Source organism: Micropterus salmoides, unplaced genomic scaffold, assembly GCF_014851395.1.
Source record: "Micropterus salmoides isolate LMB-PRFRI ecotype aquatic unplaced genomic scaffold, ASM1485139v1 Ms_hic_scaffold_22, whole genome shotgun sequence".
Classification (NCBI taxonomy): Eukaryota; Metazoa; Chordata; class Actinopteri; order Centrarchiformes; family Centrarchidae; genus Micropterus; species Micropterus salmoides.
Window position 1 is genome coordinate 16,052,179 of NW_024041373.1, and position 27,601 is coordinate 16,079,779.

A 27,601-nucleotide genomic window follows, 5' to 3' on the forward strand; every position below is an offset into this window, starting at 1 on the left:
CTTAACGCTACATCACCACTGGGGGGCGCTGCAGTACAAGAAAAACAGTGGATCGACTCCACTTTTTACCTGTATGAGGAATGAATCAAGTCATGTTTCTGCACAGGTATGTCAAGCAAAATTGAGCCAAAATATGAAGCATTTTGAAAAGGTAATGAGTAAGCTATAGATGTCACTTTTATGTCTCTGTCTGCTGGTAACCCACCTCACCCAGGCTGGTTTGTGGCTTGCCTCTGACTCATGAGTAAGGCCGCCCCCCCTCCCCCATATCCACTACAGTGTGCTCCACATCTGTGCTTTTCAGTTCCGTCTGTGTGGGCTCCCTTGCTCTCTCAACGGAATATGATATCTGAATAATTTTGGACATCAAAATGCTGCGGGTCGTCGTTGAGTCCGCAAGTGGGATCCCCAAAAAGAAAATTGGAAACCCAGATCCAATAGTTGCGGTTGTCTTTAGAGGTGAGAGAAATTCACAATGACTTTTTGTCACTGGATAGCCTACATGCTGTATGCTCCGTTAACTTTTTTTGATTGATCATACAGGGAATATTTCAGTGTTTCATATTTCCTGTCATCCTTAAGGTTTTGGACATTTGCAGTTAAATGTAGTAGCTGTTTAGCCTACAGAATGCGTCTATTACTAGAGCTTAATTTGAATATTTGGAAGAAGTGCAACCTTATAAGGTCAGAAAAGAACTTTTTTGGCCAAAAGGCTCTTCTTTATATCCAAATTAGATGCCTCAAGTTCCCTGCAGATTATGCTGATGCAGTCATTTATTGGTTGGAAGAAGTGTTTTTGTCCAGTGTTGCACATAAATATGCCTCTTTTTTTTATTGTGTTTATAGGTGAAAAGAAGAAAACCAAAGCAATTGACAATGAATTGAATCCTGTTTGGAATGAAGTAAGTAGGGAAGCTGTAAAGTGTGAGAGTTACAGGATGTGGATCTGTTCATTGGGAAATAATTACTCACTAGAAAGCTGGGTTCAACCTATGGTTCAACCATGTAGAGTACATTGTGTGTTTGTTTTGAAAACATTGTTACTCTTATCACCTCAGTTACAGTATGTTGGTGACTGAAACCTTCTCTTTCTTTCTTTCCAGGTGCTTGAATTTGATCTGAAAGACTCTTCCTTGGATGCATCTTCATTCATCAACGTGGTTGTTAAAGACTATGAAACAATCGGCAAAGACAAGTATGTATAAGGAAGCACCAGGCAGATGTATTGTTGTATTTGCAGGCCATATAACCCTCAGCCTTCCGCCCAGCATGACAAATTTATGATCATAAACACACTTGTTGAGGGTCTGTGAGTGAAAACCATGAAAGGAAAAACCTCACTGCACTGTGCAAAAGGTTTTACTTTTGAGAATAGAGTGATTATAAACTTTGAAAGTGCCTGTTTCTTAGCAGTTGTACTACAACTGTGTGGTTGAAAATACCTATTATGATCTTTTCCTGAGAGAGCAGAGTAGCATGTTTTAACTTCACTGAGCTGTTAAACCACAGGACTCACTGCATCCATGTTAAGACTTGCAGTGCTAGTGAAGACGGTGTAATGTCTCCCTCACAATAGCGCTCCAGCTCATAGGAATGTTGCCTTAAAAGGAAAAAAGACCTCTTCACTTATTTTTAACCTTCCCTACTGTAGATTAGAATTTTCATCTATTTCTCTGCTTAATTTATGTTTTATCTATTTGTTTTGTTTATGCATTTTGTAACATTGTGAGTCAGCCTCCTTTTTTTGCGCAAGAAGGTAGACCAAATAACATTTCCACTGAGTCACTTGAGTGAAGTGACCGATTGTGCACAATATAAATCCAGAGGCAGGCACAAGGGGTGGGGTGAAGGGATATTTGCCTCACCCACAAAAGGACCTTTTTTGATTGTAAAACACATGAGGAGGGTGAATAACAGAGCTTGTGCTGGCTTGTCATCGGCACATCTGTGATGACTATTTGTAGCTCAACCTGTAATTCTATAATAATAAAAAAATAATAACGCGGATTCTGGAAGAAAATCTAAGTGTTAAGTCCTGCCTGCATGATTGAACATGCAGCGCAACTCTCACTCATGTCTACAATCTAGGAAAATCTAGAAAAGGAATGTGACTCCGAGAGTTAACACGGATATCTAATCTGTGGTACTATCAAGATAAACCATCTCTAATGGCTAAACTGGCTCAGTTTGTTTTTACTCCTGAATTAGCTTTGTTTAAAAGTAATATATAAGTAGTGGAAATATGTCAGAATGCCAGGAAACTCCTGTCATTCTTACCTCATCTGGCTCTTTCACTGTGTGGACCAGTTCCACTTGACTTGAAGTTTTGTTTTCTAGTTTCATAGGAGACTCATGTATACAAACACAAGCGTTATTCTGTATAAATTTAGCATGTGGCCTCCGCAGCGGTAGAGACAGTAAACTGTCATACCAGATTTCTTCTCCGTCTTATCCTCCACAGCTGGCCCTGCTTTACAAGGACAACTCAGATTTTTCTTTTACTCTTTGTAATGATAATCAATGGCACAACTTGTTGAGAACAAGGGAGAAGGTAAACTGAGCGTGCTCATAGTCATGAATGTGAGTTTGCCTGTTCTCATGTTGCTTACTTAAGACTGCCTTGTCACCCGCCTCCTTGGCTCTATATTTGTCTACCCTTAAACTGGGCACAGCGCACCCGGCACATGCCTGTGGTAGATGTTAAGTGTTTCCATCTCTTTTCTTTTTTCTTGTGCACTTCTTCATCATTTTAGGGGCTGGCCTATGTAACCAGCTGGTCTTTGTCACACAGCAGAGTATCCCATTTGTTCTGTTGAAAGATGATTCAGCTGCTCACAAAAAGCTTTTTTTTGCCAAAAATAGCCAGGCAAAGTGGATGTTTGATATTAGGAAACTGTCCCTTAGATACAGTATGTTTTTTTATGCTTTTTTTTCAGGTATGTTGTGAATATGAATTGAATTGAATTACAGTACGGATGGTAATAAGAGGTCAAGAAGCTATTTGGCCTTATGGCATCCATCTGTAACCATAATTAATAAATTCAAATTTTGATCAAGTTGGTTTTGGGAGGATTTTAGAAAATGCCTAATGTGTTGCAATCCATTGTGGTTATTAATCACTGTTACTATATGACTTCTGTTTTGGGGAAAAGCAACAATGTAGGTGTTGTTGCTCGGCTTGTCATAATACAGTATATTTGTGAAGAAGTGAAATAGGGAAGTGAAAACTCTCCAGAGCAACGAGCAATTACAGTCACAAATTGTGAAACCAAAGCATCAGCATCCTCTCGATTGTTTCTTGTAGCTATTCGTCTTTGTTGTATTTACATATATTGTTTCTCTCCAGCTGCAGCGATTTATTTGCTGATGTATGTCTGATTGTCTGACCAAAAGGCAATGTATGTTATTGCTTTTCAGGTTCATTGGTTCAGCAGTAATCTCTCTGAGAGACTTGGCCAGTGGTCAAGTGAGGTCCCTTCCATCCAAGAATGTGCCCTTGATCAATGAGAAACAACAGGCTATTGGGGTAAATATTTCACACTATAGTGAGGTTATCATTTTACCAGCAACAAGAAAGTGTTTCTACTGTTAAAAAATGAAAATGCCACAGGATAACTATAAATAATTTATTAGGACCAATAAAATACAACAGCATGAACATGCTGCCGAGCTAAAAGAAAAAAAACAGCCACTTAAAAAATAGTAAAATGTGATAAATAAAAAAACAGGTTAAAAAGGACAACTTTAAAAGACTGAAATAACTAAAATGTACAAAATAATTTCACGAGCCTAGACATTATCAGATTCCATACACCTCTGCAATTTTATGACACGGTGTATGAGCTAAGGCAACTTCTGCTCTCGCAGTGGATGATGGTACCTGTATGGGTCTGCAGGAAGTAGTTGAATTTTCGGGAGCCGATGACATAGCATTTGGTATTAGACGTATACAGTAGAACTGATAATGCTAATTGAGAAAACATTTACTTTTTATAGGCAACCATTAATTTGCTCATTGGGTATGAGCCACCTGCCAGCGCGACTCCAAACCTAAATGGTCAACCTGATGGTGACATGGCTCATGCGGATCCTGGTAAGTAGACAGTTCACCTAAGAAATTAAAAGGGATGCTAGTTTTGCTTTCTAACAAGGGAAAAATTTATTAAATTCATTGGGGGTTTTACCTATATTATATTGCATATGGAACGCTGTATAACAGCAGAATAACAACTCATCAAGAGGAATACTGTCGTCCAGCTAAGTGCAATTCACTTTTTGACTGCCATTATTGCTATTCATAGAACATTTTTAATTTTAAGAATCACAGTTTAATAATCAATTTTAACTGTTCAGGCTTGTGAGTTTTGATGTATCCCTTAATAGATATAAACAATAATAAACGAGTATATTCTGTCTGATTATTGTTGTTTCAAACACATTTAAAAAATATATATGTCCGCCATGTTGTTGGATGTTAGCAAATACATGACAAACTCCCAGGATGTAGGCTTTTCTCTAGTAATGGGGTGTTTACTGTCGGTTTTTGATACAACTCAAACTGACAAAAAGAATATTGGTTCAAAGAACGTTGTGATTATTGTGGTTTTGCACCACAGGGGTCAGTGATGAGGGTGATGAGGGTGATGCAGGTGTGGATGGAGGAGGTCCAGGAGCTCCTACTTCACCAAACCAGCCTGGGAAACCCAGCTATAAGCCAATCCGTCTCAGCCGTAAGAGGCATAGAGCCCTGGCCAATAAGCCTCAGGACTTCCAGGTATTGTCTGAGTTTTGATCACTCATTTCTTAGATGATGACAAATGCACAATTTAGAAAGGAATTTCTTATTGTTAATCACATGAATCAGAGCAGTCTTCACCAGAGTATTGCCGGGCCAGCCAGTAGATAGTGAATTGTAACATTTATCGCTCTATGTTAGAGAAGTGCAGATATGTGGTCTTGCATCAGTTCAAATATGATTTTCTTCGGGAATGAATTTTCCCATCAAAGGTCCAAAAATATATTTGAGCTGGCTTGTGTTTGAATGGATTAGGCTGGTATTTGTCAACCCAAACAAGTCAACGGCACCTTTTCAAAAAAGGATCCTGATAAATTGTGTCACTGTTTGTTCAGCTGCCTCACTATTGCTTTCAATGTCCAGATTCGTGTTCGGGTTATTGAGGGCCGACAGCTGCCTGGCAACAACATCAAGCCAGTGGTTAAGGTGAATGTGTGTGAACACAGCCACAGGACTAGAATCAGAAGAGGAAATAACCCGTTCTTTGATGAGGTATTGACTCCATCGCCACATTTAATAGAAATTTGTTAATCACTTACTTTTTGCCTTCTATCTTGCTTGTCTATTTTTGACATTCTCTTGTCTTCTCCCTATGCCACCTAATCCCAACCAGCTTTACTGTAATAACCTCCTGGGGTGTTTCTCTCCTTATCTGCAGAGGTGATATGACAGTGGCACTTGATGGCAGTGTACTCAGCTTTCTAATTCCTCTCATATGCATTTTCCCATGTCTCAGTTCTTGCCAAAGCATAAGCACCACAGCTAAATAAATTGTAAGTTACAAACTGTGTGACAACAAAATGTAATGTGGATATAGTGAAATGTATTGTTGATACAGTGACAAGAGTAATACTTGTTGTTTCTGTCCCCCAGATGTTTTTCTACAACGTTAATATGCTCCCCTCAGAACTGTTTGACGAGAGTATCAGTCTTCGGGTGCGTAGATAACTCCTTCAAATGCAATTTTAAAGAACTGTCCATAATATGCTTTTAAAATCAGGGAATTTCTACATTTGCGGGAGCTGTAATGCTGTGTTTTTCCTGACAGGTGTATGACTCCTTCTCCCTCAGATCTGACAGCTTAATGGGAGAGTTCAAGGTACATGTGCTTTTAAGCCCTAATCTAATAGAATTTTGTCACCTGTAGTCATTGATCACTCAAGAGGAAGTGTGGTATTTATCACCACCAGGTAGACAGATTTCAAAATTTCCAATAATTTAAATGTTTTCTTGCTTATCCAGCTGGATGTTGGCTACATCTACGATGAACCAGGTCAGTGTTTCCTACTAAAGTGAATACTGTGTGAAAAATGATTATATCATATGCATGTATTTGAACGTGCTGAGTATTATATCATGTCCAGGTCATGCCATAATGAGGAAATGGCTCCTCCTGAGTGATCCTGACTCCAACACAGGGGCCAGAGGTTACCTAAAAGTCAGCATAATTGTTTTGGGCACTGGAGATGAGCCACCGGTGCGTATACATTCTTATGTACCATCAAATTTGTTTCTACTATTAGTACTTGTACTGCTATCTACCAGATCAATATTATGACAAACTCGCCTCTCCTCTCTCCAGACTGAGAGAAGAGAGATAAGCGAGGAGGAGGATGACATAGAAAGCAATCTTTTGGTGCCAGCTGGTGTCACAATGCGATGGGCAACACTCATGCTCAAAGTCTACCGTGCAGAGGATATGCCACAGAGTAAGTGTGACCCATAAATTCCTCTAAGCATTGTAGTTGAATGTGGTCAGATCCTCTTGAAAAACATCTATTCAGAATCTACTTTACATTGCAGTGGATGATGCCTTTATTGAGACGGTAAAACAGGTCTTTGGAGGGGATGGAGATAGGAAAAACTTGGTGGATCCATATTTGGAAGTCAGCTTTGCTGGCAAGAAGGTATTTCATTACTTCAAGTAAAAGGAATATATGAATTTTTTAATATATGTTCTCACTGTGTGAAAATTTTTGTTTTAGCTGCGCACCAAAATCATTGAGAAAAATGCTAATCCAGAGTGGAACCAACTCTTCAATCTCCAAGTCAAGGCATGAAAGATGCTTGTTAACATGTTTCTTATGGGCTTGAATAAAATTTCAAATACACCTCAGCACAAATTAATACATGCCTTCATCTGCCTCTGTAGTTCCCGTCCATGTGTGAACGCATCAAGTTGACTATGTATGACTGGTAAGAGCTCAAATTAATTCATACATGGCAGCACAAGTGACAATAATATTACAACCAATGTTTGACGTGCCAGTTTGCTCTTGGCAGGGATCGTCTAACTAAGGATGATGCCATAGGAACAACGTTTTTAAACCTGAGCACAATGTCTTCTTCTGGGGGAGAGACTGAAGGTAATCATGTGATCTGTATTTGTGTAATGATTGTTGTCACTCAGTGTTTTAAATGTTTTAGTTTTTTGTTTTCAACATAAAACACACACACACGGGCTGAAAATTGCAACACAGTGTCTGCATGCACGTGATAAATTTACGCTAAAAATAGATGTGCTGTTGTTGTAGCTTAAAAACTGTTGATACAGGCTAAGAGCAAATGGGACCATAATATTCATAAAAGGACACACTGCAGTTATCCCCATGACAGGCTGCATAGCAGATGTTTGCATTTATTTTACCATTACTTTAAAAAATAAGTATAAAACCCCTGCGATGGACTGGCGACCTGTCCAGGGTGTACCACGCCTTTCGCCCAATGTCAGCTGGGATAGGCTCCAGCCCCCCGTGACCCTGTAAGGTTGACGATGGATGGATGGAAGTATATAACCTGCTGCCTCTGTTTGTGTATCTATTTTCATACCCTTTATCGCGTTATACGCTTTGAATCTGATGAGGTGGGGTTTTTAAAAATGTGTGTGTGTGTTACAGTGAGCACCACAGCATCAGAGGTTGGTTTTCTCCCAGCATTTGGGCCTTGCTATGTCAACCTGTATGGTAGCCCAAGAGAATTTAGTGGCCTGCCAGACCCATACGAGCAACTCAACTTTGGAAAGGTAAAGTATTTGTCTAGGACAGAGGGTTCAGTAGGTATGGACATGTGTGACATTTAACTTACATGACAATGTGTACATGAGGTTTTTGCATTTTGATGCGTTGCAGGGTGAAGGGGTCGCCTACAGGGGGAGGGTCCTTGTTGAGCTGTCCACTCAGCTGGATGGAAAGGTTGATAAGAATGTGGATGATATCTCCAGTGATGACATCCTAGTGGCACAGGTATACACTGTTACACTATTATATATACTGTTACTGTAGATATTGTACAGTAATCATTGAGCACTATATCGATATGCAATACTACCAAACTGTACTGAGAGTAGATTCTTTACCTATTCTCACTGGAAAGTCTGGATGATATGGATGATACTGTCAACGTGCTCCAGTTTGGTTGAACTTTCTGGCTGGGCCCCCTCATAGTTAGACCATGGTGGCCCCAATCTCATCTGAAAATTTTGCTCTCCTTGGTCTTGGTCTTCATCTTCCTCATCCTCCTCCTCTTACTCTCAATCCACTTGCCTCTCTTTCCAATTTTGGTGCCTATTGCTCCAAAAAAGAAGAAGTATTGCTAAAGCTCTGATTGCCTTTTGAACAAATGTGCAACATGCATTTGCCTATGTGAGGAGTCAGAGTGGATAGTGCGAAATTTAAGTTGAGCTTTTTAAATGGTGTTGTGTTTGTGTGAACACAAGATATTTTATTCATGAAGACTGTGCCAAATGTAGAGAATTGTGTGGTTTAGAGTGTAAAGCAGTAGATGTGCTTGTATTTTAGCAGAGGTGATTCTGAGTTCTGGTCTTCAGGGATCTCAAGTACTAGTGTTAGTGTGTAAGCAAGTGAGCTGTCTAATTATTTATTTCATTTATATTACAAGAGCCCAAGGTTTTGAATCTGTAAATTTACTTATAATTTTTCCATGAAATTGTTATTACAATGTAGGTCTTAAAAGCTACCCATCAGTAGCTCAGTTTTTGGTTAGAAAAGGGACAGAATACGCACTAACCTCACTAACACGGCCGCATTCTTTTTGAGCACAGAAGTACCAGCGGAGGAGGAAGTACTGTCTGTGCGCTGTATTCCACAGTGCATGCATGCTCCAAGTGCCCGGTGAGCCAATCCAGTTTGAGGTCAGCATTGGTAACTATGGTAACAAGCTGGATTCCACCTGCAAGCCCCTGTCATCCACAACCCAGTACAGCTATGCCGTGTTTGATGGTACGTCTGCAGGAATTCAATGAATTACAAATTACTAGGGTGCCCATTAATCTAGGGTTTTGTCAATTTCATGACACAAGCAATTAGACTGTGTGATTTCTTTTGAGGAGCATGAAGGAGATCTAAATGCATTATATAGTATTTCAACCCTGTTAAATGTATTTTTTTATTTAAAAATATATCATATAAATAACAATTGTCCGTGGAATACAGTATATCATTAGAACTCCACTGTAGTAGTGGACAGTTCTTTAGTTAAACTGTTTACAGCAAATGTTAGTGCGCGGTCTACTCCATAACGTGTGTTTAAAACATGACATGGGTATATTTATTTTGTATCCCACAGGTAATCACTACTATTACCTGCCCTGGGCTGACACTAAGCCCGTAGTGACTCTCACTTCATACTGGGAAGACATCAGCCACCGTCTGGACTCTGTCAACATTCTCCTCTTCATCGCTGACAGATTGGTGAGAAAGAGTCACAGTGGCACACTGGTGCACTGTATGCCCAAATCTTTTACATGTCTGCACAGGTAGTACTGCTCAGTAATGTCCTTTTATCTGTCTTTGTGATTTATTTTAGGAGTCCCATCTCACCTCTTTAAAAGCGGCCATCTTAGCCAAGGTGTCTGAGACACGTCTGGCAGAGATTTGGCTCAAACTCATCGACCACATGATTGAAGACCTTAACAGGTAAGACAGGACCAGACAGATCCTACACTGGATCTGCGTGTTGTATGAAGTAATGCTATAATGTAATTGATCATTAGGAAATCTCTAGTTTCTCTAGTAGTTCTCTTTGTTTTGTTTGCTTTTAGGTCACATACAATTGAGGTGGTTGTTTGGGTTGAATTCTGTTGCATTAGTAACATTACTTTCACTACCAACGTTTTGACAGTTTCCAGCTTCCAGAGCTGGAAGGCCAGCCCAATGTGACTGCACTGGATCTCCAGATGAAAAACCTGCGTAATGCTGCTGTGCAAAGTATCATACAGATGGCCAGTCGCATGAGAGAGGAGGCCACAGATGTCAAGGCTACTGTCTGTGATATTGAAGACTGGTTGGGCAGAATCAAGCAGCTGGCAGAAGAGGTCAGGAGAAATTAAACTTTTCCATGATTGCATGCTATGTTCTATACAATTAGGGGTCCAGACCCTGAATCTTTATTATTTAAATTAAATGTTGTGTGTCTCCATCAGCCTCAGAATAGCATGCCAGATGTGATCATCTGGATGTTAAGAGGAGAGAAGCGGGTGGCTTTTGCCCGAGTCCCTGCAAACCAGATCCTGTACTCCAACTTCAGCGAGCAGGCACGTGGCAAACACTGTGGACAGACCCAGACCATCTTCATGCAGGTACGAAACTAGTCAATATACAATAACACATTCACTTATTTTAAATTATATATTTCATTGTTAAATCTCAGAAAGAGTTCCCACTTTCATCATTTTTGTTTGTCAGTACCCCATGGACAAAAATAAAGGCGTGAAGATCCCTCTTCAGCTGCGTGTCAACATGTGGCTCGGGCTCTCTGCCCATGAGAAGAAGTTCAACAGCTTCTCAGAGGGGAACTTTAGTGTATTTGCTGAAATGGTACAGTAGCTACACATTTGACTTTCACATCTGACTTTAATATGCTTTGAGGAAAATAACGCTCCCAAACTCACCTGCTTTCTTTCCGCAGTATGAGAACCAGGCCCATGTGATTGGGAAGTGGGGAACTACTGGCCTGGTGGGTCGCCATAAGTTCTCAGATGTGACTGGAAAGGTGAAACTCAAACAAGAGCGATTCCTGCCACCACGTGGATGGGAATGGGAGGGAGACTGGTTTGTTGACCCTGAGCGAAGGCACGTTTAAGAAACTTTATCACACACAAGCACACACACCCACACAGTCCTTCGTGATTCGTGACTTGCACAGTCTCAAATATAAACATCCTGTTATTAAAATCATGAAACAGAATCATGTTCATATTTCATCTCATCGTAAATCAATGCTTGCACTAGCCTCAGCACAGAACCATGTTATGAACACAATGACAGGACATGCAAAGGAATTTCGGCACCAGCCAGTGTTTTGATTTAAGGAGGTCTCCCTCCACCCCTTAGTGCCTCCTACTTCTCAAGTGCTTACATTCTCCCACCGAGGCTCTTATAAATAATGCTATCTGAAGCCTGTTTTCCTGAGCTTTCCCGCTTTGTTTATCATGGTTCTACATAGCTACTGTCTGAGTCACAAAGCTTCTCATCAACTTGTGTGCTGTGGTGGTGTTTTCTACAGCCTTTTAACAGAAGCCGATGCGGGTCACACAGAGTTCACGGATGAAGTTTTTCAAAATGAAACACGCTTCCCTGGTGGGGAGTGGAAGCCCGCTGCAGAGCCCTACACAGACGTGGTACGACCTGCTGCCCACACACAATGTCACAACTTTTGTGACATTGTGAAAAAAAGCTGCTATACTACATGTTTTTATTGGATCATCATGCGTAATGTCGAAGGAGTCACTCATAGTGATGAACCTGCACTTCCCCTCACCTCTGTGGAGAGTTGTAACATCTTTCAGATCATTGTTTTGGTCTGGACTGCAGCTTTACTGTTTTGATTCACTTTCATTCCAGTTGCAGTAGGCTGCTGTTTCCAGATAAGAAAATCTGAGATAAACCCACTGTACCTGCCCATCAACACCCGTCAAACAGACAAAAAAATAGTGACTAGCTGGTGAATATAGTGGAGCACTTAGCACAAGGAAAGAGATATTTCCCTCAGGAGTTGGAGGGAATTGAAACAGAGAGCTTGAATATTGGAATTCATCAGGCCCCAAGTAGCCAAATATTTGTTTTAATTTAACAGTACTCAAAATGTTTATTAACATGGATAAATTTAAATTAAATTTTTAACACCACTACACACTTCAAATATACAACTATACATCACATAAGTGATTGACAGAGTGTCTGTGTTGTGTAGAATGGAGAAAAGGGTCAAAGCCCAGGAGAGTTTGAGTGTCCGCCGGGATGGACCTGGGAGGATGACTGGAGCTTTGACAGCAATAGGGCTGTTGATGAGAGAGGTAACACGTTCACTAAAACCAAAATATGTGATTGAAATCTTCTTTTCACTGTGTTGTCATGTTTCAAATGCTGCGAGTCTAACTAGGCCTGTGTTTGTCTTTTGGCACCAGGTTGGGAATATGGCATTACCATTCCTCCTGATGATAAGCCCAAATCTTGGGTTGCAGCTGAGAAAATGTACCATGTCCATCGCAGGAAGAGACTCATCAGACCACGGAAGAAGATATCCGATAAAGTGGCTGCTACTGAGGTGAGGAAGAGGCAGAGGTATGTGAGAAAAAGAGAAGATTTGAGAGATGTTATGAGTGCAGTTTCTCATTCTTTTCTTGTCCTTGTCTCTACCCTAGAGGCAAGAACCAGGGGAAGGCTGGGAATACTCTTCCCTCATTGGCTGGAAGTTCCACAGGAAGCAGCGCACCTCTGACACGTTCCGCCGCCGCCGCTGGAGAAGAAAGATGGTCCCATCAGACCGCATGGGGGCCGCCGCCATCTTCAGACTGGAAGGGGCATTAGTGAGTCTTACTAAAGTCCCCCGAGAAGCATTGCTAAATGTCCCCCATCGAGGAAGTTGCCACGGCAACATGAGTTACTTTATGCCAGCTGAGTCATATCCTCTCATTATTTTCCTGCATGTGCCTGTTCCTGTCAGATGTTGGCAATTAATTCAGGAAGTTTATTTTAGTTCTGCATTCTTTTCTTCAGATTTTCTTTGCTCTTTTGCTGAGATGTTTGCTGTCAAGTGTTCTTTTAAGCATCTCACCATGAGTTTGGTTAACAGGGGGTTGATGTTGATGAAAAGGCCAGTAAAGCGGATGCTGCCAAAGTATTTGGTGCCAACACACCCACTGTTTCCTGCCACTTTAGCCGTAAGTAGATTTAGATAAAGTGAATTCCTGGTCACTCATGCTGATTAAAGGCTTTGTGTTTCTTCAAACTTCCTGACTGGTTCTTCTGCAAAATAACACTGAATCGTTAGTGAAAATCTGGCTAAATACGTGCACATGCCTGTCAGCAGTGTACCAGGTGTCCTGTGAGATTATATTGTTTTTGGTGGTGTTACAGTTTTACACGCTGAAAAGTGCAATGAGGTAACTTCTGTTATGAATTGGCGCTATGTAAATAAAAGTGAAGTGGATTGAATTAAGTGTTTTCTCCCTTAAGGGTCTTATTTTTACCACCTGAGAGTGTACGTGTATCAGGCGAGGAATCTCTGTGCCATGGACAAAGACAGCTTCTCAGGTAAAAAAATAAAGCAGAGAACCTGTGGCTCAGAATATCCAGACAAAGTGCAAGCCCGGTCAAGAGGAATAAATGAAATCTACTCAAGAATAATTTTGCCAAAGTAAAAATAACATTAACCATCATAGGTTCACATAATCTGTCACTAATTTTTTTAATAATACCCTTTTCCAGATCCCTACGTCCATGTTTCATTCCTACATGTGAGTAAGACCACGGAAGTCATAAGGGCCACCCTGAACCCCACATGGGATCAGACTCTCATCTTTGAAGACATTGAAATCTATGGAGAGCCACAAACTATTGCCTTCAACCCTCCTGATGTGGTGTTGGAGCTGTATGACAGCGATCAAGTAGTATGTTTGTATAATTAATCTGCCAAACTTCTTATCAAAGCACAGAGACGTACAGAATTATTTCCTAGAAATGCAATTGGAGTTCATGATGGCTATAATCAGGCTTTGCTAAGTCTTTGTGTGTCTGCTGTACTTTATTTTTGAAGGGTAAAGATGAGCCCATGGGTCGCTGTACATGCACGCCAGTTGTGAAACTGAACCCCAGTGTGGCTGTCAGCCCTAAGCTGCTGTGGTTCCCAGTCACCAGAAAAGGTCACAGTGCTGGGGAGGTCCTGCTGGCTGCGGAGCTCCTACTGAAGAACAAGGTAATGAATATATTTGAGAAAGTAAATGTTATGGCAGCAAATTGTTTCCTCTTGTATTAAATCTTTTAACTATTATAATTATTATTACTATTATTGTTATGTCCCGAAAATATAGAAACCTGTGTAAATGATTATGCATCCCTTTGTTCAGGGCCAGACGCCCAAAGCTGCTCTAGGCGGCAGGTCTCTGCACCAGCTGTATATGTGTTGTAGCACTTCTCTGTTTCTTCTCTTTTGTTAACAAATTCTTCAAAGACAACGGTTTGTTGTAACTCAGTTACTTGCTCCATCCCTAACCAGCAATATACAATTTCCACGACAGTAAACGTACTGTAACTTAGCTTTATGAAGCTGCACTTATGAGGTGATGCTGTTCTTTGCCCTCTAGGAGAATGATGGAAATCTGCCCCTTGCACCTCCTCGACGGGGGGAGAAGCTCTACATGGTTCCTCAGGGAATCAGGCCTGTAGTGCAGCTCACTGCGATTGAGGTACACCATCATTCCCTTCACATAGCATAATCAGCCCTCCCTAAGTGTAACTCCCTTTCACTTGTCTCCTACCACCATACTAGTCCCTTAATCTGTCCATACTAGTTTTTGTAAGTGTGTTTATTTCCCAGGTCTTGACTTGGGGGTTGAGGAACATGAAGACCTACCAGTTGGCCACAGTTTCCTCCCCCAGTTTGATAGTGGAGTGTGGCGGTGAGATTGTTCAAACCGCTGTAATCAAGAACTTCAAAAAGAACCCCAATTTCCCTGGATCTACTCTACTACTCAAAGTGGTACGGATCCTCAACCTCTCTACAGAAAATAATCAGACACCTGTAAGCTTTTGATGTCTGGATTTTTCATACTTTCTTACATGGGCTGTTATGTTGTTTTCTTACCTAGCTTCTCCCCAAAGAGGAGATGTACACCCCTCCCATTGTGCTGAAGATTATCGACCACCGACCATTTGGTAGGAAACCTATAGTGGGCCAGTGCACTATCGACTGCCTGGAAGAGTTCCGCTGTGATCCGTATCAAATTAACAGTGAAGCCTGCATGTCTGCTAGAGGTAAATATACTCAAAATATATTCACATACACACTCTGCTTCATACAGCAGAGAATTATTGAATTCCGTTTCCATTGACTTTGCAGTGGCAATGATAGCTGCTGCCCAGAGAGATGTTGTCATAGACATTGAGGAGAGACCCATCATGAAAACTGAGGTAAATAAAAATGTACACACTAAAGGTGGCAGACGCTATTTTCTCATCTACTTCTTTTTATTGATAAGTATTCTCTTCTCTCTTCTGTTTGTTTCTCACTTTGTAGCTTCAAGGAGAAAAGGTGAGATTTTAGCATTTCACAGATAATCTGGTGATAGATAACATATCTAAAATACTAACACCATTATTTTCCATTGTGCAGGAGGATGAAGTTGTAGACTGGTGGAGTAAGTTCTATGCCTCTGTTGGAGAGCATGAAAAGTGTGGGCCTTACCTGAAAAAGGGTTACGACAAGTTACAGGTGAGAACAGGTTATCACACACTGGGGAAACACAATTTGCTTGGGTTTGTGTTGGTTTTATGGGCTATAGCTAGCAAGCTGTGACAGACAGGTTTGTGACCTGAAAATAGTAATAATAGTAATGTAGTTTGCATTATTATATATCCAAAGCAAAAACACAGATGCTGACAAGGGCCAATAGATCAAACATTGGGAAGATTCAGTAGGTAGTTCTTAAGATGAAAAACAAGACAAATGTGAGGGTTCTGTGAGAACTTGCTATTAAAGTGTGACGTATAGTTAGGTTAAAAACTCACAGTAGTGAAAGTTTGAAATTGTAATTACTCTTCTGTGATGTAGTTGTGTTATGTGGTTTCCAGGTCTATAACTGTGAACTAGAAGATGTTGCACAGTTCCATGGACTCACTGATTTCTGCAGCACTTTCCACCTTAAACGGGGAAAGACTGAAGATGATGAGGATGATCCCTCTGTGGTGGGGGAGTTCAAGGTAAAGAAGCCTCATTTTGAGGAAGTATCACTGTCACTCAGCATCCCCTTATCCCTGAACCACTTTTGCTGTGATATAGCTTCTTTTCCTAGTCTTTGTCTGCCCTCTGGTGGATCATTGTTGAATTTCAATTAAACGCAAACGATTAATTTGGCAGCTACGAAATAGAACAGGATTTAGTCCTGGTTCAGGACATTTCAACAGCTATGTTGTTATAATGCCGGCTATAATGTATATAGCCAGCAGATTGGTCATACTTCTGGAGTTCTAAACCACAACTTTCATCATGTCCTGAATGTTTATTTCAATTCAGGTATATTTTGAAATTCACTTTGGATTATATGGACCATTCTTTACTTTATAGCAAGCATGGCTGCAAAAACAATGTTTAAAAACCCCAGATGAAGCTGAGTGACTTCCATATTCAAAGGAATAAAGCAATGACCAACTCTGGTTGTTTTAACGTGATAAATTGATTTTAGGTTTTTACTAATTACAAATAATGCTCTATGGGTGCCTGTGTTTTGAATTGTTTCATAGTAAATTGAAGAAACTTTTCCACTTCTCTGAGTAATTTGCATAGTGTTGTGGGGCATGGGAAATGATTGAAATAAAGTTTTGTCTCTGGAATAAAATGATCCAGTACTTTTTCATTTGTTGGAGAGCTCATCAGCTTTATTTTGGCAGTTTATTCTTCAGGTTGAATGAAAACTCCAGAGATTTAATTGATCATCTCTGATTCTACAGTCTATTGTTACCCTGGTATGAATATGATCTTTAGTCCCTGATGGAATGTCATTAACTTGCTGAGTTGTGTTAGGTAACTAAAGTTGCTCTACTCTTTGCGGTGATATTCAGGGCTCATTCAAGATTTACCCACTGTCTGATGACCCAGGGGTGCCAGCTCCACCCCGCCAGTTCAAAGAGCTTCCTGAGAGTGGACCTCAGGAGTGTCTGGTCAGGATCTATGTGGTGCGCTGCATTAACCTGCAGCCTAAGGATACAAATGGCATGGTGAGTTTTCTGTAAAGATATAGCTGAACAACCACCCTGATCTAGTGATAAAGATCTGTGTCACAGCCATGCTCTGTAAAAAAGATACTTGAAGCTACTGAAGCTTAGATTTTTTTAATTCTCATTCCAGTGCGACCCATACATTAAGATTGCACTGGGAAGGAAAACACTGGATGACAGAGATCACTACAAACCAAACACCCTTAATCCAGACTTTGGGAGGTGAGACAGTGATGTGTTCAGTTTAGTTTTTTTGTTCATTTGTCATCTGTTCAAATGATTAAGACCAGTTTTAAGTTTGTGTAGGAACATAAAGCATCAAAAAATACATTATATGATGTCCTCCATCCTTGTCCAGGATGTTTGAGCTGTCCTGCTTCATCCCTCAAGACAAGGACCTGAAGATTTCTGTGTATGACTACGACTTACTGAGCAGAGATGAAAAAGTGGGCGAGACAGTCATTGATTTGGAAAACAGACTCCTGTCTCGTTTTAGGCCCTGCTGTGGCCTGCCAGAGACTTATTGTGTGTAAGTATGCACTCTTTGTGTTTAGGTGTGCACTATGAATGCCACATCCACAGCACAGCTGACACATCCTACAAAGAAGGCCAGGGCGTTCTTCTTTTATGTGTTTTAGTTTCTCAAAAGGCAAAGCTACAATTTTTTTGCAGTTCTGGGATTAATCAATGGAGAGACCAACTGAAGCCTTCTCAGATCCTCCAGAACTTGGCTAGGATGAGAGGCATCCCTCCTCCACACATCGAGGGAGATGGCAGCTCACTATCCTTCTCTGGAAAACAGTACAACCTGCAAGATTTTGGTATTGCCTTTTTTAAATGCCCTATCATCATATTTTAGTATTATTATTACATATATGTATATATATGTATGTTTGTATAGTATTTGAAATTAACATGCATCTTCTACAGTTTAATGTTTTCATCCTTGACTTTTGTGATCTGCCATGCCCTTTACAGAGGCGAACACAGTAATCCACCCGCATATGGGCCCAGCCAGAGAGAGGCTAGCCCTGCATGTCCTCAGAAAACAAGGCTTGGTACCAGAACATGTTGAGACCAGAACCTTGTGCAGCACCCACCAACCCAACCTGTCTCAGGTTAAAACATTAGCATTATTTTTTTTAGAGATAGAGTACCAGTATATCTATATAATACATATAATATATAGATATATATGCATGTGTGTAGCATGAAGGGACTACAAATTTTATTTCGTTATACAACATTGTGCTGTATAATGACAAATAAACACCCTTGTACCATATAATAATCTATATGTAACATAATGCTCTGTGAAATGAATGCTTTAATGTTGTTGTATGATCACTTTGTTGAAAAGAGTCATCCTTTCCCACAAATACAGGGACAAATTCAAATGTGGGTAGACATTTTCCCTAAGAGCCTTGGTTTGCCAGGGCCTCCATGTGATATCACTCCACGCAAAGCCAAGAAGTAAGAGACACTTATATATATTATAATGTTTTATTGTAGTGCATTTAAGGATAAAATATAATGGTATGTATAAAACAGGTACTTCTTGCGAGCCATCATTTGGAACACAACTGATGTCACTCTGGATGAAACAAGCATCACTGGAGAAAACATGAGTGACATCTACGTTAAAGGGTACGTTACTTATCCTGTCTTTTACCGAAAGCCTTAAATATACATTCGACTCACAAATAGCTAATCTGAATTCATCATCATGTATTCTAGATGGATGCCAGGTATGGAGGAGGACAAGCAGAAGACTGATGTCCACTACAGATCCCTGGATGGTGACGGAAATTTCAACTGGAGGTTCATCTTTGGATTTGACTACCTGCCTGCAGAACAGCTGTGCGTTGTCTCGAGGAAAGTGAGTGAGATCATGGAGCAGGAACAAAGCACCAAGTGAATGTTGTTCATAACCATAATGCTTTTTGTTGTGATGTAATGATGGCAGGTTATGATCTATATAAAGTTTCTTTTTACAGGAGCACTTTTGGAATCTGGACAAAACTGAATTTAGGACTCCTCCTAAATTGATCATCCAGATATGGGACAATGACAAATTCTCCCTGGATGACTACTTAGGTAAAACTGCATTGTTATTAACCTCATTTTATGCCATGACCATACACAGGGAAGGCCCTGAAAGATAAATACATTCTAGAGGGAACTATTATGATGATCTATATGTCTGTTACAGGTTCAGTTGAGCTGGACCTACTCAACCTGATTCCTCCTGCTAAAAGCCCAGAAAAGTGCAGCCTAAAGATGTTGCCAGGGATGGCGGGCTCAGCTTCCTCCAAAAAACCACTGCACAATTCACTCTTCTCCCAGAAGTCGGCACGAGGCTGGTGGCCATGTGCAACTGAGCAGGATGGGAAATATGTCCTTGGAGTATGTTTATATGCACAGCACAGTCCCTGGTTAAGGTTTTTTTTTCTTGGTTACTGAATGTGTTTTAAAATGTTACAGGGGAAAGTAGAGATGACACTGGAAGTCGTGGAGGAGAAGGAGATGGAGGAGAGACCTGCTGGTAAAGGCAGAGATGAGCCAAACATGAATCCCAAACTGGACCATCCCAAGTAAGAAAAGTCCTTAACATAACAAATCAAAAATATGATTTTGTAGTTCTGTGAATTGCTTAATTTTTACATTATGTGAATGTTGCTGTCTTTCTCCATTCAACAGCCGCCCTGACACGTCATTCTTCTGGTTTACAAACCCTTGCAAGACCATGAAGTTCATAGTTTGGCGCAGATTCAAATGGATTTTCATTTTATCGATTATCCTTATCCTGGTTATCTTGTTCATCGGGATCCTATTTTACTCCCTACCGGTAAGATTACTTAGTTTGCTGAGAATTTATCGATTTGATTATTTCTGAAACGACCATAAATTATTTTTATCCATCACACATATTTCTTTCTCAGTATTTTGTAATCTGAATGGATTTTAATATATATTCCATATCCACAGAACTACATCTCAATGAAGATTGTGAAGCCTTTCTCCTAAGGAGCATTGCAGAGAAGCTGTGAGCCTTCTTGCTGCAGAATCTACAATCCTCCTCACTGTTATCACCCCTCTGAAATATGCAGTAACTTCCTCTGCTGATGTGGTAGCAGAGTGATATTCAGCAGTCTCCTCTCACATAACCAGACCTGTCTGTTTTTATTTTTTGCACTGTCTCCCTCAGTATTACTTATATTTCTGGTGTAGCAGATAATCTCACTTGTGTTCAAATTTAATTTAAATTTTTGAATGCCAAGACTGCTATATTGTAATAAACTTTGTATAAACACATTGTTAAAAGTTTGTTATGTTTTGCATACATTTGAATTTGGTGCAAACGTTTGGAAACTATCAATGGTTATGATGGTTAACTGAACCTATTTAGACTTATATTTTAGATAGATACAGATTTTTTAATTCACTTTATAATTATAAAGTATAGTATATAATGAAATGAAACCCGAATAAACATAATAACAGGCAAAAACTAAGTACAACATGAAGTAAAGTGTCTTGTTAAAGTGTGAAAAATTGGACTACTTAAAATAAATGTATACTACTGATCATGCTCATCACATACATTTAATAAAGACAGTGCCGCATTACCTTTCATGCCATCTTAATGGTTTCACGACAGTAAACTCCTTTTTGACCCAGTTGCTAAGGTATCATGTCATGTCCTCGCCTCGTTTCTGCTCTCTGGATTGGTCCAGATTTTACTGCCGTCAAGGGGTAGCTGCTGCCTGCGACAATGAAGAGAAAGTAAACCAATAACTGGACGTTAACGTTTGGAGTGGTATGTGGTCTGAGGAGAAATAGTTAAATAAATATATAATATAATAAATAATTATGTAATGCATCTAACTCAGACGTCTTGCACAAAGAGGGGCATGCCTGTAAGTTGTATCTCTTCGTTTTAATGGAGACAGCTCTGCTAGCTTGATCAGCTTGAATTACGTGAGTGCTATCATGGCTAATGTGTAACGTTAATGTAGATTTTACCAGTCAAAGCTAAATCAGCTGAAGATTACTTTTTGTCCTATAAGATGTGTTCGCGTCAAGATGGTAAACTACTAACGTTCACCACATCCCAAGCAAAATATATATAGCGCCTCTTGCAGAGTTAATATTTACCGTGAATTTACTGCCAAAAGTAGGAGGTTGGTTGAGGTTAGTTAGCTTATTGCAACGTTAACTTTGTGGAACCTTTTTTGTACTGGTTTTATAAACCGTCAGAAACAGAAACTGATAACTGCAGAATCGAAAGTTTAGACCACAACTCACCCCGGTGTCATGACCTGAGAAAGTGAACCAAAAAAACGTCCAATAACAACCCTTTAAGTTTTACTGGCTCTCCCTTGCAAACCAGTGAACAAGTCTTTGTAGTTCGTCCCGTGTGAAACCTGAAAACGGCCAGTATGTAGATATAATGTATGTGTGTGTATGTATGTATGTATAATTAAATTATCAAAAACGTTGCAGCTTTTCAACATGTTTTCTTTCTCACACAGTTATTGTTGGATCATCTTGTCTGACCCGTCAAAGATGGATTCTCAAAGAAGGTAAAGCAGTCAAGTTAGCATTAGGATTTTGTGTGCTCAAGAGTTTTGTTCAAGGCTGGATACATGCTTGTGTCTTGAATGTATGTTTCTATACTAATTAACAAGGGTGAAAGATGTATGATTATAATTGTATGGGCACAGATTGTAGATTCAGCCTGCTAAGGAGCCTGCTCTCACTTTGTTCTCCTTCTGTCCTGCTGCAGTGTGACTGCTGAGGTCGAGCCAGTGGATGTGAAGAATGATGTTCCAAAAACAAACTTAACAGAAGGAAAAGATGAACTCTTTTGTGAACCAGAAAAGCAAGACACTTCAAAAGACTGTGTGCTAACGGGGAACACACAAGATGACGCCACATCTCAGAAGTCAATGGACTGCGGGTCAGCAGATGGGCAGGAAGAATCTGTCCTTGCAGGCAGCAGCAGTGACGCCGCTCAAACACACTGTGTTGGGCAGAAATCTAAGAGGCCCAGTTCACCTGGTCCTCACCCTGTTGAAACAACCTGTGTTGCAACACCCACTCCAAATCCCAAAGTCACCCTCTGTCTTAGCAATAGTCCCAGAAAAGGTGCAAGCACGCCTAGTGATGTGGAGATGCTGAGTCCTGACAGCCCCGTCTGTAAAACCGCGCTTGTCAACAGCTCTGCAGACAAAGATCACGGTGGCAGTGCTTGTGCAGAGGACTCTGGCTTTGCGGAGGCTCAGGTAAAGGAATCTCAGCAGTTTGTCAAAGACTCTGATTCTGGATTTTCGGCCAAAGACAGAGTCAATCTGGTTGCTATGGGAACTGATGATGCTGAGATAGCAGAGTGCAGTGGCTCATCTGACATGAGCCAGGACTTAATTGGAAGCCAGTCAAGTGCATATTTCGAAAGGTACTTGTGGACATTTTCACTTAACAGTACTACTTTTTGTCCTTTATGGTTAGGGAATCACCTTTCTGTTGTGTCCCACCTCCACTGTGCATTCTTTTGGTAATGGTGTGGTATACTGACCTGTTCTGTTTTTGTTCTGTACAGCGTTTCATTTGCATTGCATAACATGGACAGAGGATGGCTGGGGACACCCATAGATGAGCTGAACAGAATGCCCCAGTGTGCCCCCCCTCTGTCTCACCTGAAAGTAGTGCCTAACCACACTGTCACAGTCAGGGTGAGTTAGCAGCCACTTGTTCTGTATGTGTTCTTTGAATGTGGTATGGTGTGAAGAAAAATGCAGTCATTAACAGACATGTGTATGCCAATGTGATTGGTCATTGCATGATGGGTCTACACTTTTAATAAGAGAGAACAAGAAAGGGAAAAGGGGGAGGGAGAATGTAAAGAAGACTGTTTAGATACAGACAGTGGAAAGACAGTTCTGGGCAGAGTGGAGCCACCATCCCCTCAGGGCCTCTTGTCACTAAAGTAATACTATCAGACTGTGCCCTCCACAACTAGTCCCATAGGAACACTGCCAGTGCTGCTAAGTAGCTACTACTTGCTCTACCCATCAACTAACCACTGCCACCCAAGACAGACTATCACCATCACCCCATAAATAACAAGAATAGTGGATTTTTAATTACTGTTCATCATATCTCTACATTTAACGGGACAGCTTTCAGTTGTTTAGTCAGCCAGCAAAAGAACATGTGACTTTTGGTAAAACAAGTGACAAGCTTGTTATCTATGCATTTAGTTTTAAGATAAGCCATTAAAATTATACAGCAATCTCTTAATTAATTTTGATTAGAAGGAATGACCAAAAGTTGAATGACTTCTTACTTTCTACCGCTCCATGTCTGTTTTAAAAAATTTTATAGGCAGACTGTTGCATATTCTTTTGGATACGCAAGGAGAAAGCAGTTATCGCAATCTTCATTTCTCTACACACAACAGTAACATGTAAAGACACTCTCCCTGCCATTTTGTTTCCCGGTTACAGACAGATCTCCTCAGAGAGGGAGAGGTCCCTGTCCCTTACCCCTCCAAGTTCAAAGACGCGTGGGATGATGTGTCCGTGAAGATGCCCTGCTCTGAGAAGAATCTGTTTCCTATGGAGACTGAGGTAAACTAGTGCGTCACAGCTTTGCATGCTGTCCAAAACATGGTTTTCAAGGTTAATTGCTCTGGGAACATTGTAGTAAAAGCCGTATGTCCTTTGGTTGCGTCATGCAGGATGGAGGTGGTGTCCAAAGTAGGTGGGAGCTGATCCACACTGCCCTGAAGAGAGGGTTCAAAAGTTCTCTGGATGTGAGGGTAAGATAACTGTGTTTGCCTTTATGTTACCAAAGATTGAGCATTACATCCCTTATCTGAAAAGGAGTGGGAGAGACACAGTTTACTCAAACCTCTATTCTGGTATCTCCTACTCTTCATGATCACTTTTTATTTTGATTCAGTAGAGCTGAGCACACTGTTACGTTTGTAAATAAGTGACCACGAACAAGAAATGTGTGACATAAAGTTGGCTGAACATGGACATGTCTGAGCAGTCATATTTCATCATTTTGGCAAAAGCTTAGTTTTATTCCATCCACTTGTAAACGTGAGACTCTTGTTTTCAGAGCATTTTTGAAACCCTTATTTTTGGGTGTTTCTTGACAGATTTGGGTATTGTAATAAAATTGGAAAGTTGTCTCATGCCTTTGATATATTATCCCAATTGAACTGTCACAGCAGTTTCAAATATGCAAAACTTATTCCATAAACAACCACAAGGTGGCAAAGTTTACAACAAGTATAGCTTACTACATTATGTATTAAAAGAAGACTTGTAATATGTGATCCTAAATATTTTTGTGCCTTAAACTTGCTGTTAATCTGCTGCTATACAGATTTATATATTTAAAAATAGTCTTCTATGAATAAATAACTCATAATTATCCTCTTTAGGATGCAACATTGAGATACAACACAGCCCATGCAAAGAAATGGGACTTCACTGCCCTGAACCTTCTTTGCACAGAGGTAAGCTGCCCAAAACAGGACTGTTACTGGATTTTTATAGGCTGGTCTGACGTTTATACCAGCTTCCATAAAGCTTACTGACTATACTGTATTGCCAAAACATGTCTTAGGCATGCTGATTGTTCTTGAACATGAAGTATATGAAATTTAAATCCAGTTCTTCAGTTGGATTGAAGAGGGAAACCTTTTCCAAAGACACACAATATTAAAAATTATTCTAATTTCTAATTTGCTATATAACAGGCTTTCATATTTGTCATTTTAGAGAATTGAAATAAACACCTCATCAGTGTAGGGCTGGGCAATAAAACAATAATGATTATTATCGCGATATAATTTTCCTCAATAACAATATAATAAATGTTCAATATATCGTCAATAAATATTTGCTTTAATTTATTTGAATCACAAACAAATTAGCACTTAATGTTTCTATTAAAATATTAAATTTGTTGAAAAAGATAATAGTTTTGAATGCGCTACCTCTGACGTGAAGTTGATGCCACTGTTTGGCATTGTTGTCACACTGACCATAAAGAAAAGTTTAACCACATAATTAACCATCTGGTTTCTTCAATTTTCACTCAGGAGAAAAAAATCTGCCTTTAAACTTGAAAGAAATAATAATTTGACATATAGCATATGTTTTTATCATGATACCATTTTTGGCCATATCGCCCAGCCCTACATCAGTGTGAACATTGCCGTGTGGATTCTGGCAGTGTTTTTTTAACTCACCATTGTTAATTATGTCTTTAAAAATTTACTGTAATGAAGAATGAAGCTAAAGCTGGTAATAAACTCCATTTGTTATTGCAAAGGGAGCCTGATTTTCTCTGTTTGGCTGCAAGCCCATCAGTGTGCGTCGTCCCCTCCCAGTACCAGACAGTCTCAGAGGAGCACATAGGCATCACACAGTTAGGACAGATGAGCACAGAGCATGGCGGCAGCAGCTGTTGCAGGTGAACCAGGGGAACGACTTTCTTTTTTTTTTTTTTTTTTTTTCTTTTCTATCTCCCTCCCTCCTTTAGTTTAACACTTCTTACCCTCTGTTCAGACAGTTATGGACTGACATACCTGTTAAGAGAAACTTCCTAAAAGTCTTCTTTTTTAGTCTTTGAATAAATACCAAACAAATTTCAGTTAGAAGCGTTATTTAGTTACCTACATTTAGTAAAGCATGTAGCATGTCATGAGTTCTCGTCTTTGTTGGAGCCATTAGGAACAAGGTCATTATTCTAATGAAGCTCTTACAATTAAGTGGGAACATTTGTTACTAGTTACAGTCCAGTCAGATTGAAATGTGAACCTGATGTTCATCCCATCTCATCATTTGAGACCATTCCAAAATGTTTTTCCCCCTCCTCTCTGAAATAATTTCTCAGAGTAAAGCAGAGAGCTCGGTGGATCAATAACTGTCCCAGGCTTTTATAGCTTAATCCACTTTAATTAAAAGGTCCCATTAAATTTGTAAGGATGCTGAGTAAAACCAGCAAGAAGCTTGCCCTTCGCGGAGTCTACTGCGTCAGCGGCCCCACTCACTGTCCTGAGCACCGTATTTCCCCCTGTTTTTTCTGCTGAGGCATTTAGCAATACAGGGTGGTGCTCATGGGAGAAGGACAAGTCAAGGTTTGAATATCAAAAGTTAATAGAACTGTTATTGTAGAGGAATCAGAGTAGATACATGTGTGTGCAGATACAAAAGCCCTCCTGGTTGTGACTGCTGTCTGTCAGTTACATTTTGATCAGTTGATGGATGCAGGATGAGGGAGCATTCAGAGCATCATGCCAACACACTGTGCAGGAATGATTAACAGCTGCCATTCCACAGCAGACATGCACCATTTTATGTGATTTGTCTTTCACACAAAGACTAATGTAGTGAAGAATCACATAGAATTGTTTAGCCATTCTTTGGGCAACCCAATTGATTAGTAATTGACAGAATAAATTGCTTCTGCCACTGCTTCTCTGCTCATTCCTTTTATTTAAATGTTACTGCTCTTTTGCTGTAGTTTGTGGCGAGTTTGAATCCTATCTGCTGTACTCCTCAGCCAAGACCAAGCCTAATTAAATCTGGAGCAACATTTGTGCAGCGTTGGGGTAATTGTCAAGAGGTACATTGCCCCTGGGCCAGTGATTGACACTCCGCTCAACGTGTAATAGCCATAGGGAGGAAAAAGACAGTTATCCAAATTAGGGCTTGTCTGTAAATTGTCTTAGAGTTTCTCCCCTGCCAAATGAAACTGTCACTGTGTCACTTTCTGATGAATGCTGGAAGGCTGAACAGAAAAGCAGTCCAGGTGTAGTAGAGCTGATGTTCCAATAGTACACGCTCTCTTTCTCTCTCTCTCACTTTTGTGCTTTTGTTGTTTGTTCTGTTTCTCTCTCACACAGTGATTTTATATAATTATGTCAGAGTTTGACACTAAATGCACTAAAAAAAACATTCTCTAAATAAAAACTGTGAAATCGAGATGTGTGTAAGTTGAGCTGCCAGGAAATACCCTGTAAATACCAGAATGGATGGAAGATCAGAGTGTAATCGATCATTAGCCCGTGCAGCAGTAAATCTGGACTGTCGTGCTGGAACTCAGTCAGTCATATGTGTTGCTGTAAAAGATATCGTTTGTGTGTGCAGCCTAACCTGTGTGTTACTGTTGTGGCTAGCTGCTGTAGCTGTGGAAAGACTGTGGGATCATCTTTCTACCCTCATCCTGCCGCATCACCAACTACCATCTATTAGTCCCACAGGAGCACTTTATGATGTCTGTCAGCTCATTACTTCTGACAGCATTTAGTCAGACCTGCTCTGCAGCCATATAAATGCCTCTGGCCAAATCACCCACCAAAGACTTCCTGTTGAAAATCAAGCCACCCTGCCACTCTCTCCACAATTGGTCATTTGCATTTGCTCCAGAAGGTCCATTTAATCAGCGCAAGCTCCCCTGCTCACCTTGATAGAATAAGGCAAGTGATTGATGACCGTGACGTTCGAAGCCAATACACTCATAAGTGATTGCGTTGTAAATCTTGGTCTAT

General features: G+C 40.3%; 2 protein-coding genes across 4 annotated transcripts in view; both read left to right on the forward strand.

The window, feature by feature from the left end:
- The first annotated feature begins 291 nt into the window (after positions 1-291).
- Positions 292-20,613, forward strand: myofl (myoferlin like). Its single transcript, XM_038736910.1, has 53 exons — positions 292-459; positions 847-902; positions 1,104-1,195; positions 3,418-3,526; positions 3,997-4,093; positions 4,617-4,774; positions 5,159-5,287; positions 5,669-5,731; positions 5,844-5,894; positions 6,038-6,068; positions 6,160-6,272; positions 6,378-6,504; positions 6,599-6,702; positions 6,781-6,849; positions 6,948-6,991; positions 7,079-7,161; positions 7,693-7,817; positions 7,924-8,037; positions 8,856-9,033; positions 9,380-9,504; positions 9,620-9,729; positions 9,935-10,127; positions 10,236-10,391; positions 10,498-10,629; positions 10,721-10,884; positions 11,318-11,432; positions 12,005-12,107; positions 12,219-12,358; positions 12,456-12,620; positions 12,887-12,974; positions 13,270-13,347; positions 13,522-13,703; positions 13,850-14,008; positions 14,397-14,498; positions 14,630-14,791; positions 14,901-15,066; positions 15,152-15,222; positions 15,329-15,343; positions 15,425-15,523; positions 15,883-16,011; positions 16,870-17,025; positions 17,156-17,247; positions 17,384-17,554; positions 17,698-17,846; positions 18,004-18,143; positions 18,410-18,498; positions 18,577-18,672; positions 18,763-18,904; positions 19,023-19,122; positions 19,238-19,431; positions 19,510-19,619; positions 19,726-19,873; positions 20,014-20,613. Exons 1-53 carry the CDS (start codon positions 372-374, stop codon positions 20,050-20,052), a joined length of 6,111 nt encoding a protein of 2,036 aa, XP_038592838.1. The 5' UTR covers positions 292-371; the 3' UTR covers positions 20,053-20,613.
- A 117-nt stretch (positions 20,614-20,730) lies between these two features.
- parga (poly (ADP-ribose) glycohydrolase a) overlaps positions 20,731-27,601 on the forward strand; it is a 28,415-nt gene continuing 21,544 nt past the window's right edge. Inside the window, exons 1-7 of one of the 3 annotated variants that reach the window (XM_038736912.1) lie at positions 20,731-20,845; positions 21,561-21,611; positions 21,815-22,483; positions 22,628-22,760; positions 23,535-23,657; positions 23,768-23,848; positions 24,485-24,559. In XM_038736912.1, the coding sequence (XP_038592840.1) occupies positions 21,595-21,611; positions 21,815-22,483; positions 22,628-22,760; positions 23,535-23,657; positions 23,768-23,848; positions 24,485-24,559 (1,098 nt within the window). In that variant the 5' untranslated portion in view covers positions 20,731-20,845; positions 21,561-21,594. Of the gene's footprint in view, positions 21,007-21,560; positions 21,612-21,814; positions 22,484-22,627; positions 22,761-23,534; positions 23,658-23,767; positions 23,849-24,484; positions 24,560-27,601 lie in introns of all 3 variants that reach the window. The other 2 variants (XM_038736913.1, XM_038736914.1) reach the window with 2 other exon arrangements.